The sequence below is a fragment of the Anthonomus grandis genome, chromosome 6 (assembly GCF_022605725.1).
Source record: "Anthonomus grandis grandis chromosome 6, icAntGran1.3, whole genome shotgun sequence".
Taxonomy (NCBI): Eukaryota; Metazoa; Arthropoda; class Insecta; order Coleoptera; family Curculionidae; genus Anthonomus; species Anthonomus grandis.
This window is the reverse complement of record NC_065551.1, coordinates 35,289,118-35,304,401: the sequence shown is the minus strand read 5'-3', so window position 1 is coordinate 35,304,401 and position 15,284 is coordinate 35,289,118. Positions and strand designations below refer to the sequence as shown.

At 34.1% G+C, this 15,284-nt stretch overlaps 1 protein-coding gene across 6 annotated transcripts in view; it reads right to left on the bottom strand.

Annotated features, from left to right (window-relative positions):
• Positions 1-15,284, bottom strand: part of LOC126737822 (neurobeachin) — a 529,789-nt gene that overhangs the window by 71,392 nt on the left and 443,113 nt on the right. For all 6 annotated transcript variants that reach the window (XM_050442884.1, XM_050442885.1, XM_050442880.1 and 3 more), the window contains 2 exons: positions 8,322-8,439; positions 4,259-4,477 (listed from right to left, as the gene is read on the bottom strand). In XM_050442884.1, the coding sequence (XP_050298841.1) occupies positions 4,259-4,477; positions 8,322-8,439 (337 nt within the window). The remainder of the gene's footprint in view (positions 1-4,258; positions 4,478-8,321; positions 8,440-15,284) is intronic.

Here is a 15,284-nt window from a genome sequence, read left to right as displayed (position 1 = left end):
GCATCAAAAATGCCATATCTCAGCTACTAGAAGAGCTACGACCTTGCGGATGGTCTCGTTGGATTTAGAACGACGAAACTAAGACAAAACCGTTGGAATTTTCCCGATAGGTCCAGCAGAAGCCGAGATATCGACCTTCAAAGTTTGGAATTTTTCATTTTTCGGGTATACCCCCCCGTATCGAATTTTTTCACCAAAAATTGATTTTTTTCGAAATCAAACTAAGTATACCAGCGTCTTATTTGGGTCCCCTAGATTACGAAAACACCGGGTTATAACAGGATCCGAGCAGAACTAAGGGAATGAGAGCACTTTTAAAATCCTGAAAAAGTCGTTTTCCACGTCCGTTTTTGAGGCCAAAAATGGGCATCAAAAATGCCATATCTCAGCTACTAGAAGAGCTACGACCTTGCGGATGGTCTCGTTGGATTTAGAACGACGAAACTAAGACAAAACCGTTGGAATTTTCCCGATAGGTCCAGCAGAAGCCGAGATATCGACCTTCAAAGTTTGGAATTTTTCATTTTTCGGGTATACCCCCCCGTATCGAATTTTTTCACCAAAAATTGATTTTTTTCGAAATCAAACTAAGTATACCAGCGTCTTATTTGGGTCCCCTAGATTACGAAAACACCGGGTTATAACAGGATCCGAGCAGAACTAAGGGAATGAGAGCACTTTTAAAATCCTGAAAAAGTCGTTTTCCACGTCCGTTTTTGAGGCCAAAAATGGGCATCAAAAATGCCATATCTCAGCTACTAGAAGAGCTACGACCTTGCGGATGGTCTCGTTGGATTTAGAACGACGAAACTAAGACAAAACCGTTGGAATTTTCCCGATAGCTCCAACAGAAGCCGAGATATCGACCTTCAAAGTTTGGAATTTTTCATTTTTCGGGTATACCCCCCCGTATCGAATTTTTTCACCAAAAATTGATTTTTTTCGAAATCAAACTAAGTATACCAGCGTCTTATTTGGGTCCCCTAGATTACGAAAACACCGGGTTATAATAGGATCCGAGCAGAACTAAGGGAATGAGAGCACTTTTAAAATCCTGAAAAAGTCGTTTTCCACGTCCGTTTTTGAGGCCAAAAATGGGCATCAAAAATGCCATATCTCAGCTACTAGAAGAGCTACGACCTTGCGGATGGTCTCGTTGGATTTAGAACGACGAAACTAAGACAAAACCGTTGGAATTTTCCCGATAGCTCCAACAGAAGCCGAGATATCGACCTTCAAAGTTTGGAATTTTTCATTTTTCGGGTATACCCCCCCGTATCGAATTTTTTCACCAAAAATTGATTTTTTTCGAAATCAAACTAAGTATACCAGCGTCTTATTTGGGTCCCCTAGATTACGAAAACACCGGGTTATAACAGGATCCGAGCAGAACTAAGGGAATGAGAGCACTTTTAAAATCCTGAAAAAGTCGTTTTCCACGTCCGTTTTTGAGGCCAAAAATGGGCATCAAAAATGCCATATCTCAGCTACTAGAAGAGCTACGACCTTGCGGATGGTCTCGTTGGATTTAGAACGACGAAACTAAGACAAAACCGTTGGAATTTTCCCGATAGCTCCAACAGAAGCCGAGATATCGACCTTCAAAGTTTGGAATTTTTCATTTTTCGGGTATACCCCCCCGTATCGAATTTTTTCACCAAAAATTGATTTTTTTCGAAATCAAACTAAGTATACCAGCGTCTTATTTGGGTCCCCTAGATTACGAAAACACCGGGTTTTAACAGGATCCGAGCAGAACTAAGGGAATGAGAGCACTTTGAAAATCCTGAAAAAGTCGTTTTCCACGTCCGTTTTTGAGGCCAAAAATGGGCATCAAAAATGCCATATCTCAGCTATTAGAAGAGCTACGACCTTGCGGATGGTCTCGTTGGATTTAGAACGACGAAACTAAGACAAAACCGTTGGAATTTTCCCGATAGCTCCAACAGAAGCCGAGATATCGACCTTCAAAGTTTGGAATTTTTCATTTTTCGGGTATACCCCCCGGTATCGAATTTTTTCACCAAAAATTGATTTTTTTCGAAATCAAACTAAGTATACCAGCGTCTTATATGGGTCCCCTAGATTACGAAAACACCGGGTTATAACAGGATCCGAGCAGAACTAAGGGAATGAGAGCACTTTTAAAATCCTGAAAAAGTCGTTTTCGACGTCCGTTTTTGAGGCCAAAAATGGGCATCAAAAATGCCATATCTCAGCTACTAAAAGAGCTACGACCTTGCGGATGGTCTCGTTGGATTCAGAACGATGAAACTAAGAAAAAACCGTTGGAATTTTCCCGATAGCTCCAACAGAAGCCGAGATATCGACCTTCAAAGTTTGGAATTTTTCATTTTTCGGGTATACCCCCCCGTATCGAATTTTTTCACCAAAAATTGATTTTTTTCGAAATCAAACTAAGTATACCAGCGTCTTATTTGGGTCCCCTAGATTACGAAAACACCGGGTTTTAACAGGATCCGAGCAGAACTAAGGGAATGAGAGCACTTTGAAAATCCTGAAAAAGTCGTTTTCCACGTCCGTTTTTGAGGCCAAAAATGGGCATCAAAAATGCCATATCTCAGCTACTAGAAGAGCTACGACCTTGCGGATGGTCTCGTTGGATTCAGAACGATGAAACTAAGAAAAAACCGTTGGAATTTTCCCGATAGCTCCAACAGAAGCCGAGATATCGACCTTCAAAGTTTGGAATTTTTCATTTTTCGGGTATACCCCCCCGTATCGAATTTTTTCACCAAAAATTGATTTTTTTCGAAATCAAACTAAGTATACCAGCGTCTTATTTGGGTCCCCTAGATTACGAAAACACCGGGTTTTAACAGGATCCGAGCAGAACTAAGGGAATGAGAGCACTTTGAAAATCCTGAAAAAGTCGTTTTCCACGTCCGTTTTTGAGGCCAAAAATGGGCATCAAAAATGCCATATCTCAGCTACTAGAAGAGCTACGACCTTGCGGATGGTCTCGTTGGATTTAGAACGACGAAACTAAGACAAAACCGTTGGAATTTTCTCGATAGTACCCATAGAAGTCGAGATATGGATCTCCAAAGTTTGGGATTTTTTATAGTGCAAATTGAGTTTTTGTTCTCTTGTAAAATATTTTATATTTTTTTAAATTGAGCCGTTTCGAAGAGAAATAAATAAAGAAAGTAATTTTTAGCTTTTTCCTAGGCAGTTGACACTTATGTCTGAAATTCGTAAAAAGCTACTTAAATGCCTGGAAAAAATGAAAAATCCCTAAAAAACATACATTTTCGTCAAAACTCATAGTCATATTTCATTTTCTTCCAGGCATTTTTTAATCTTCCAAATGCCAAAACTAATTTTTATATTCGTCCAGGCATCTGCCACCCTGGAATGTAACATTTGTATGTTCATTTCAACAATTGTAACATAACAACAATACTTGGACAAATGATAAAAATTTTACATCTGAAATTAAAAAACCTCATCAATTATCTGGAAATCGGATAAAATCACTAGTTGACAGGCAAATAATCAACTGTTTAGAGGAAAAAACAAAAATTTGACATCTGGAAATGAAATATCTTGTTAACTCTCTGGAAATGGGAAACAATCAATGAGTGATAAGAAAATAATCAACTGCCAGGAAAAAGTGAAAAAGTGAGAAAAAGTGCCCAAAGGAACTCAAAAATAAATAACATGAATTGTCAGGGATGATGGAAAATTATTACTAGGAAAAAAAGAATCAAGTGCCTGGACAAATTACGACAGTTCGTTCAACAACTGGAAAAGAAAATTGACACTTAAAAACAAATTTTTATACGCATTTTTGAGCCGAAAAATGAGTCTGACGCCTTTTTTGACGATTTTTTTTAACCGAAAAATGCCCTCTAAAAATACGAGCTAAGCTAAAAAGGTGCATAACAAAACTACGGTTTACTTAAAGGTTCCTAAGCAAAAACTCCCAAGAAATATTTCCCTCCGAAAATACACGCAATAACAAAAATCCGGCTTTTCCCATTTGTTTCCCCCTTATATACCCGAAAGAAAAAAAAAAGGAATAACTAGGGGGAACTAATCCGAAACGGGTGCGGTGCGCACGTGAAAAAGGTGGCGCCTAATTCGTCCTGACGTCTCTATCCGGGGCATCCCGTTACGGATTTGGACCCCTTTTTACGATAACCTAATCCTTGCTATATTTTTATATACTAGGATATGTAAAAATAACCGTACTTTTAGTAAATAATGATAAAAAAGTAGTGTTACAACCTACCTGCAATGGTATTTAAAAACATTAAGTACTCGAAATTGGAGATTTCACGACGTTGCCACTTCTGGGTCATGTTCGAGTTGCGCATCAGTTGTCTCGGCGACATCATGCTCGCCTTCCTGGTTTGCGGGATACCGTACTTGATTCCTACCCCCACCCTCGGTAGGGCCTTGATCACTTTTTTGACGGTGTTTTGGTCTGGGAAGGCGAACATAATCGAGGCTAAAAAAAAATTAAACATTTTAAAATATATTATACTCTTCTCGTCACTTTGGTAAGATTCAGTGTAGCGATAAGTGCGAAAACCCTGATGTAGATGGTGAAACGATAAAATGTACTATTGTAGCTAAAGATTCGGGATTTATTTTAGATTTCGAGAACGTAACAGTTTTAGAAAAAGGGCATCTATAAATTTAAAATTACTTTATCGTTAAAGGCATTTACTTAATCTTTTTATTAAGTTCATTAAGGTGTTTGACAGCCCAAGGTTTCTAGTGGCTAAGGGTTTTTTTATTGAGTAAATATAGGAAGTTGAATTTAATACGTTTCTGTAGCTGCTTCTTCAGTCTTTTATAGTTGTAGCCTGTAGTACAAGAGAAAAAAGATGAGTATAAAAAAATGAGAACTATCTAAAGGTACTTGAGTCTTTAATATCCAGTCTTTTTGACCAATTTTTGCAGGCTCTCGTATTTTTGGCCTTTTAAAGGCATTTTTTACATAATATATTGTTCCAGAGAGATAGAAATAATTTTCCACGTATATTCCAGGCAATTGAGATCATGTTTCATCTTTTTCAGGTATTTGGAATCATTTCTAATTATATTCCAGGTATTTTTATTGTAGAGTAATTTTAATTTTATTCCAGGTATTCAAGATATTTGTATTTCGTACCTGGATAGCTTCGTTTGAAATTTAAAATAATTGATAATAATTGCAATATTGCCAATTGATTGTAATTTTAATGCCTTTTTGTGTTCAAAGGATTGGCAGCACTGTACGGGATTTATTGGTGCACAGCACTATAAGAAAATAATATTCCCTTGATCAAGTATAATTGCTTATTAATGGTTGTCATGTAAAACCTATTGTTAGAAAAAAATGCTGATTTTATGAAAAAAATCTTTTTTCCGGACAAATAAGAGTATTTTAGCTAATAGATTTTCAAAAAAAAATCTTCAAGTACCATAAACCCTTTTTTCACAAAAAACCAAAATACATGTATTTTGTTTTTTTTTTAATAATAATAGACTACTTGGTTGAAAGTTCTATTGTTTCTAATCAGTTTAGTTGTTACATTGACCCTTAACCTAATTGTTTTTAATTTACTTTGAAACTTTCAAATGCGAATTTAACTAATTTAATAAAAAGGATGACGTTAAGTATTAATCGATTTACTTTAGAAAGGGGTGAAATTTTAATTAGAATGAAAAAATTGATTAGAATTTTAAATTATTTATTATTTTTTTAAGATAATTCTAATTAGTTTTTAAGATATTATCCTTGGACAGTACTACCCTAAAAGGGCTGATATCTCGAGAATCCTTATTTAAACTGGTTTAAACATTAAGCATTATTTTAAATAATATTCTCCTGATTATTCTATTTTTTATTTCATACGAAAATTCCAAAGGCTTTTTGAGATGTTGGGGCTTAAGATAAATGGTCACCTTAAAGTTCAATTTTTTTTTTTGGTCAACAATGGTTAAAAAGGCTAATATGTCTTCAGCTCTTACAGATTTATTGTTAATTTTATTCTAGGATTTAAGATCTATTTTATTTCAGGCATTTAGGTTAGTTTTTAGTTATTCCGGGCATTTAAAGTAATTTTTTCTTACCTTTCAGGCTTTTGTAGTGAGGTTGGAATCGAATTATTATTCCTGGCATATGTGATAAATTTTAATGACTTCAAAGAATGAATCCAAAAAAATTATATAAAAAGCAGAATTATATTAAGTGTCTGCAGTAGAATGAAAAATTATTCAAAAGTCTAAAAAACATGAAAATTTATCAAAAAAATTAAAATGGAATCCTGGAAGAGGTGAAAAATTCCTTCAAGATACAGGAATAGATGAAAAATTATTAAAATTTGTGAAATAAGATAGAGTGATTCGAAAGAATTATTTTTTTATAAGACTTTTCCAGGCAATTAAAGACTTGCATCTTACTCTCGTGGTTTTGAGCTATTCCTTATAAAATACATGTTCCAGGCATTAGCAGTATGTGCCAGGTATTTGTGTGTCTTCTGATGTTATAGAGCAATTTTTTATTTTATTCCAGGCTTTCGGACTATATTTATTTTATTTCAAGCATTTGACGTAGTCTATATCACTTTGAGGCATGAAAAATGGTTCTAGATGTCTAAAGTAAATTAAAATATTTCCCAAAACACTGAAAGTCTTGAAAATTTGGCTAAACACCTTGACACATTTGAAAAATTAAAAATGGAATCCTGGGAGAGATGAAAAGTTATTCCAGATGCCTAGAGGGTACAAAAGCATTATTTTAATTACCTGGAATTACAATAAAATTAATTTTGAAAGCCTGGAATGCCTGGAAAATTATCCAAATTTATGAAATCAGATGTATAATGATTTGGAAGGTATAAAGGAAATAATTTTAAATGCCTGGAATAGGTGGAAAAATATTCAAATTCCTGGAATCACTTGATACATTCAATATATCACTAAAATAAAAGATATCCCTTTTATTGCCCAAATTTGGTGACCAGATATCTCGGAAACTTAAAGATAGACGAGCTTCTGGATCTTTTTATGCAATTAAGAAGATCCGGATTAGTCAACAGTCAATGGAATCATGAGGCAAAATCTGACTAAAGAGTCTTCCTACACTAATCCTTCAAAGTTTGTAATTTTTATAATATTAGAATCATGGAATTTAAGCATTCTGGAAATTCTTCAATTTTTTCTACATCAAAAAACCAATTCAAAATGTTAAGTTTTTTTGGAAATACGACATTATGTTTCTCTCCAAATCAGTTGAAATCTTCAGTAGTAAAAGTCGTTTCCTGGTCAATTTTCCAGGGTTTTATTTTCCTCATGTAGTTTTCCAATATTTTCCATATTCCAGTAGAGAAAAAGACTTGTTTTTAGAAAAAAAATAGTATGCGTGTTTTTCCATGGAATATAGTTGAATTATAAGAAAATAAATAAAAAATATTTTTTCCAGGCATATAAAGTAAAAAATAAATAATTCAGAATGACGGAAACTGTCTCAATTTTTTTTTCTAGTATCATTTATTTAAGATAACTTTAGAATATGTTCAACTGCCTGTAAAAAATTAAAAAATATCCAAAAATCTCAAAACTGAGAAAAAAAAAACAATTATTACAATTGCCTGAAGAAAATTAAAAAATATTTTATAAAATTCACTGAAAGAACCAACCAAAAGTGAAAAAATGAAATTCTTGTAAAAATAAAAAAAAATACTCATTAGTAGCAAAAAAAATTAAAATATTGAAAATATAAATAAAATATGAAATTGACTAAAAATTGTTCAGAAAATCAGTAAGAAAGTTAACCGGAAAAATGGAAAATGATTTCTAAAGTCTGGAAAAAATTAAAAAGTGCATAAAAACTCAAAATACAAAAAAAAGAGTTAGTACATCTGCCTGGAATAAATTTAAAAAGTTTATATTACTATCAATGAAATTAAATACAATACGTATATTAATAATATAAAACTTATCATAAACATATGATTTATATACAGGTATCTATAGGAAACAACAGATTGCACGTGTAAAAAGTGAAAGAAAAGAAAATATAAATAAGATAAAAAAGAGAGAAAAAAGCTATAAATGATACAGAATGTAAAGCAAAAAAATCACTGGGGAGCAGTTTTCCCTGATTCTATGCTTAAAAGCGGGAAATTATAGTTCATTACCAGGTGTCTGTTAGGGCATCTACTAACAACTCCTTTCTTTCTACGACAGTGAATGGAACTTCTAATTTTTTTTTAATAATCTTTTACCTTAAGAAACCAGAAGAAATACAACCTTATGGATAAACACTAAGCTAATAAAAAATAAATCAAATAAATACTTACTTCTGCTAGCCAGAAAAATCTCAATGGCATTGTTCTGCAGCAAATACCTCCTGGAAAAGATCGCACGCACCTCCGAGAAGTACCACTTGCCATGTAAATGGTCACAATACTTAAGTACCTGAAACCAAATACAACAATAAATAAAACAGGCATTTTATTAAAAAAGAAATCACTCAAAAAAACCGTATGTGAATCGTCACGTGTAGTAACACTAATAATAAAAGGTGCATCCAGGTGGTGCGCCCCACATGATAATTCATCGATAATTCGTCGGTCATGTACCGTAAAACCGATCGTAAATTATAAAAAAAATAAAACCTCCGGGATTAACATTTTCAGAAATTAAAACCACGTGATATGGTACACGTGTGCACGTCTACTGAAATAAACTTAAGAATTATTATACGTAACAGTTGCTAAATATCTCTAATATAATATTAAAAATTCACTGGTATACTATTCTTTGACTTGAATTTCCCTTCATTTTTATTCCTATAGTGTGACACATCAAAGTTATCTAAATATTGTTGACATTTATTCTGTCATTAGTGTCAACTGTCTTTGATATCGTCACTTGTCAATGCACCCTTAGATTACCATTTAATTATGTGTCTTTTTTTAACTGATGTGTTTCCAAAACTTTTTAAGCTAACTGCCATTGTAACTATACGATTGGATTTGTGTAGATTGGTAGGAGTTATAGGTTTTCGAAAATTCAAAAATTTTACTTTTTAACACATATATCAGAGGGTAAAAGAGAGAGATGGTTCTGTGGCCTTGGAATAATCGTTGGAATTTTGAACAAGAAATCGATAGTTTTGCTACAATCCTCCTGCAAAGTTTGATTTATTTTATTGAATCATTCAAACAGAAATAAGAGATTTTCTTTTAAAAGCTGAAATTTTCTGAAAATTATGCACGTGGTCATTTATAAGCATGATACGATTTTTTGAAAGTTTATATCTCAACAAAGGCTTACAAAATTGAGTGTTAAATAAATTCATAAAAAAAAGTGTCCTAAATGCTTTAGTTTTTATTTCATTGATCCAGCATAAGGAGTTTAATAGAAATGGACATTTATAGGGAGCCCTGGTATATAAAAGTGATTTTTTTTTAACTGGAAGTTACTCCAATTTTGAGGCCAAATATCTCACGAAGAGTCAGTCCAAGCGATTTGAGCCTCGAATAAAATTTATAGAGAAACACGTTTTGAATGCTCTAGTTTTTATTTTATTGAGCTACCATAAGAAATATTCTACATATGGCCATTTATAAAGACAATGACCAAGACAAGATCACAAGTCACAATCACAATTAAAGCTCTACTTTTTGTTTCATTTAGCTCAATTCTTCTTAAATTCATTCTAAAACATCTTGAAGACTGTTCAAGATACATGAAAATTGCTTTAAAGTTTCTTAAAAGAAATTTAATTGACTTCAAATTTGGTAATTAAGAAAAATCTCATAGGATCAATATTAACCGAGTTATCAACTTAAATGTACCAGTAGACACCCCTAGTAACAAACATTTTTTTTTTAATTCATTCTAAAATATTTCGAAGACTGTTAAAGGCATATGAAAATTGTACTAAAGTTTCTTGAAGGAAATTGAATTGACTTTAAATTTAGTAATTAGGAAAAACCTCATAGGAACAACATTAACTGAGTTATCAAATTAAATGTGCCAGTAGATTACCAAATAATTTTTGTTAATTCATTGTAAAATATCTTGAAGACTGTTAAAAGTACATACATGAAAGTTGCACTTAAGTTTCTTTATGTTTGATAGTTGATCTTATGACATTAGTCATATTTCAAAAAAAATTACAATTTATTATACTGATTCACCTCTTTGGCTAGTAATGGCAACAATTACTTGATACAAGATCCTGGACGATTTTCTTCATTTGAACAAAAATTCATAATTTATTTCACACAAATAAATGAAAATTATTCACGTCTTTGGCCAATTTTTCGTTCAAACTATTCAAATTCAAGCCATTTATGAAAACTCTTTGTGTGTCCCTCGTATGTCAATGCCAGCGGCCATCTTGGATCGCCGTGACAGTTTGTGGAAGGAGCTTGATTTGATAAAAACGTCACCTGGCAGCTGTCATTTTTTTGACACTAAAACCTAGAAGATTTTCTTTATTTTATAAAAAAATAATAATTTATTTATTAGAGAAAGTTATAAATAGTTTACGTTTTTGACCACACACTACTCAAGAACTCTTTGTTTTCCCCTTGTATGTCACTGTTAGCGGCCATCTTGGATCGCCGTGACAGTTTGTGGGAGGAGCTTGATTTGATAAAAACGTCACATGGCAGCTGTCATTTTTTTGACACAAAAGCCTGGAAGATTTTCTTTATTTCATAAAAAATTAATAATTTATTTATTAGAGAAAGTTATAAATAGTTTACGTTTTTGACCACACACTATTCAAGAACTCTTTATTTTCCCCTCGTATGTCACTGTTAGCGGCCATCTTGGATCGCCATGACAGTATGTGGGAGGATTGTATGATTGAATAAAAACATCACATGGCAGCTGTCATTTTTTTGACACAAAAGCCTGGAGGATTTTCTTTATTTAATAAAAAATTAACAATTTATTTATTAGAGAAAGTTATAAATAGTTTACGTTTTTGACCACACACTACTCAAGAACTCTTTGTTTTCCCCTTGTATGTCACTGTTAACGGCCATCTTGGATCGCCATGACAGTATGTGGGAGGAGCTTGATTTGATAAAAACGTCACATGGCAGCTGTCATTTTTTTGACACAAAAGCCTGGGCGTTTTTCTTTATTTAAATAAAAATTAATAATCGGTTTATTATAGAGGTAATTAAAAACAGTTCACTTTTTTGACCGCAAACACTACTCAATAACTATTTGTTTTCCCCTCGTATGTCACTGTCAGCGGCCATCTTGAATCGCCATGATAATTCGTGGGAGGAGTTTGATTCGATTACAAACCAAATACCCAATCGATCACGTGACAGGTGGCGACCAAATGGGAGGCGTGGCTTAGTTTTATTTAGTACGGGGGGGTATTGAAAAGACAGCTAGACAACTCAGAAGAATTTCTATATGTGAGCAGGTATTTCGTACAGGTAATTGAAAATGCGGCCTTTAATGAACATGAACCGAATTATAGTGAACTTTCGTTTTTTTTACCCCAAAAAGGCTACATTGAAGGACTAAATAAGATACAAGTTGGTGGATTGTTTCAATGGATTCAGAAGGACAGTAAGATAGAACAGTTGTGGGAACTTTAAAGAAGGAACCCATAGTTTTCCCACAATCGCCATTAAAAGTTTGGTACTTAATTTTTTTTAATTCCCAGGCATAGCAAGTTCTTAGCATTTTTTTTTCAAATTTCTACACTAGCGATAAGATCTTACCTTATAGATAACGAAAACATCAGATTATAAAAGGATTTGAGAAGATCTATAGAAAATACAGGACTTACTACTACTATAACTCAGGAGCTTCAAGAGATCCCAGCTTCCAGATAGTCTAATTGGATTCAGAAGAACAGCAAGAGGCATTTTTCAAAATTACAAATTTTTCACTTCTCACGAGAGCAGCCAGCAAGAAGATCTCATCCTACAAATTAGAAACTACCACCACAAGTCATGTGCTCAAAAAAAATCTCACCCAATATGAATTATGAACAGATAAAAGGTTGACATTTTTTTTTTAAGAGAACACGTCGTATAGCGTAGTTTCCAGGTAAGCCGGTCCTTCCTTCGACTTTATTGCCATTTACCTGGGACGCCCATCGTCTCGATAATGATCTTTTGTAGTTAACAAACTGTTTTATAGCCGTTAAAATAAAAGGAAAAAAGTTATAAATTGTAGCGTGTAGTTGTAGCACGTCACATTTGTCATTTGATGGGCGCCAGTTAGGTGCAAAAGGACTTTTTCCTCCCTTAAGAACACGTAAAAATGTCTATCGTTTATTTTAAATTAATTTATGCCAAAAGTGTTGACAGATGGCCATAGTTTAACCGCAAATTTAAAAGTGATGCCGCCCACTTGAACGAGGCGCCAACAGTAAACCATTAAACCAATTTATAAGTCGTAAATATTCGGATGTTTCCTTTTTCGGGACTTCCTGATGACGTCCCACATTTGGGACGAATTTATTTTAAGCAAATGTTGATTTGGGATTTATTGGCCCTAGTAAATCATTTTGGGTGGTTTGCGTTAAGGGCCCATTAGTGTTAGACCTAATCTGTTACAGTTTTTAAATGCAAAGAACCAAAACATGCCAATTTTACCCCTTAGGATAGTCTAGGAATATCTTAGGATGTTATACCTACAACCGTATTACTGTAAAATGTTTATATAATATACTCCCTATTAGTCTATAGGCAAAAATGCGGGTGCTAAACGGATCATATACGCATCCCGTGTCATTTACGGGTCCCGTATCATATTTCACGCCCGGTACCACCGGGTAGGTAAGAAATGCGTATCGACATTCTTGCGATAAGCGAACTTAATGGTTTTGCCGTGTTTATGCATGGGCAAGTGCCCTCACACGCAGCTCGAATGTCTTTGATTAATACGCAAAAATGCCAAATTACCGACCCGTTAAGATAACGCGAGCGGTATAAGTAATGGGGTGATAAACTGTCGTAATTGGTCGGATTTATTAATAATTTTTTTTAGAAAAAATTCATGTATGTGGGGATTTGTCGAGGGCTTCCTGTGTTGCTTTGGAATAAAATGAGTATGCATTTGGAGATTTTATTTTGTTTCTGGACATAAATTTTTCAAGATGATCCAAGGCATATTAGAGAGGTGAAATGAGGTAGAAACTCAAATAATCGACTTTTGACCCCCTGTTTGGCATGAACACCTATCTGAGACCCAGAAATCATTGACGATCGTAATGAATTGAAGCTTTACGTCTGTAATTGGTTCAATTACGTACAAAAAATAACACTTCAAGATGGTCCAAGGCATATTAGAGAGGTGAAATGAGGTAGAAACTTAAATAATCGACTTTTGACCACCTTTTTGGCATGAAAACCTATTTGAGACCTAGGAATCATTGACGATCGTAATGAATTGGTGCTTTACGTCTGTAACTGGGTAAATTACGTACAAAAAATAACATTTCAGGATGATCCAAGGCATATTAAAGACGTGAGATGCGGTAGAAACTCAAATAATCGACTTTTGACCCCCTTTTTGGCATGAGAACCTATCTGAGACCCAGGAATCATTGGCGATCGTAATGAATTAATGCTTTGCGTCTGTAATTGGTTTAATTACGTACAAAAAATAACATTTCAAGACGATCCACGGCTTATTAGAGACGTGAGATGAGGTAGAAACTCAAATAATCGACTTTTGACCCCCTTTTTGGCATGAAAACCTATCTGAGATTCAGGAATCATTGGCGACCCTACTGAATTGATGCTTTACGTCTGTAATTTGTTCAATTACATACAAAAAATAATATTTTAAGATGATCCGAGGCGTATTAGAGACGTGAGATGCGGTAGAAACTCAAATAATCGACTTTTGACCCCCTTTTTGGCATGAAAACCTATTTGAGACCCAGAAATCATTGACGATCGTAATGAATTATTGCTTTACGTCTGTAATTGGTTCAACTACGTACAAAAAATAACATTTCAAGACGATCCAAGGCATATTAGAGACGTGAGATGCGGTAGAAACTCAAATAATCGACTTTTGACCCCTTTTTGCCATGAAAACCTATCTGAGACCCAGGAATCATTGACGATCGTAATGAATTGATGCTTTACGTCTGTAATTGGATAAATTACGTACAAAAAATAACATTTCAAGAAGATCCAAGGCATATTATAGACATGAGATGAAGTAGAAACTCAAATAATCGACTTTTGACCCCCTTTTTGGCATGAAAACCTATCGGAGACCCAGGAATCATTGACGATCGTAATAAATTGTTGCTTTACGTCTGTAACTGGGTAAATTACGTACAAAAAATAACATTTCAAGATGATCCAAGACATATTAGAGACGTGAGATGCGGTAGAAACTCAAATAATCGACTTTTACCCCCTTTTTGGCATGAAAACCTATCCGAGACCCAGGGATCATTGGCGATCGTAATGAATTGATGCTTTACGTCTGTAATTGGTTCAATTACGTACAAAAAATAACATTTCAAGAAGATCCAAGGCATATTAGAGACATGAGATGCGGTAGAAACTCAAATAATCGACTTTTGACCCACTTTTTGGCATGAAAACCTATCTGAGACCCAGGAATCATTGGCGATCGTAATGAATTAATGCTTTGCGTCTGTAATTGGTTCAATTACGTACAAAAAATGATATTTCAAGAAGATCCAAGGTATATTAGAGACGTGAGGTGCGGTAGAAACTCAAATAATCGACTTTTGACCCCCTTTTTGGCATGAAAACCGATCTGAGACCCAGAAATCATTGACGATCGTAATGAATTGATGCTTTACGTCTGTAATTAGTTCAATTACGTACAAGAAATTACATTTCAAAAAGATCCAAGGCATATGAAAGACGTCAGATGAGGTAGAAACTCAAATAATCGACTTTTGACCCCCTTTTTGGCATGAAAACCTATTTGAGACCCAGAAATCATTGACGATCGTAATGAATTGAAGCTTTACGTCTGTAATTGGTTCAATTACGTACAAAAAATAACACTTCAAGATGGTCCAAGGCATATTAGAGAGGTGAAATGAGGTAGAAACTTAAATAATCGACTTTTGACCACCTTTTTGGCATGAAAACCTATTTGAGACCTAGGAATCATTGACGATCGTAATGAATTGGTGCTTTACGTCTGTAACTGGGTAAATTACGTACAAAAAATAACATTTCAGGATGATCCAAGGCATATTAAAGACGTGAGATGCGGTAGAAACTCAAATAATCGACTTTTGACCCCCTTTTTGGCATGAGAACCTATCT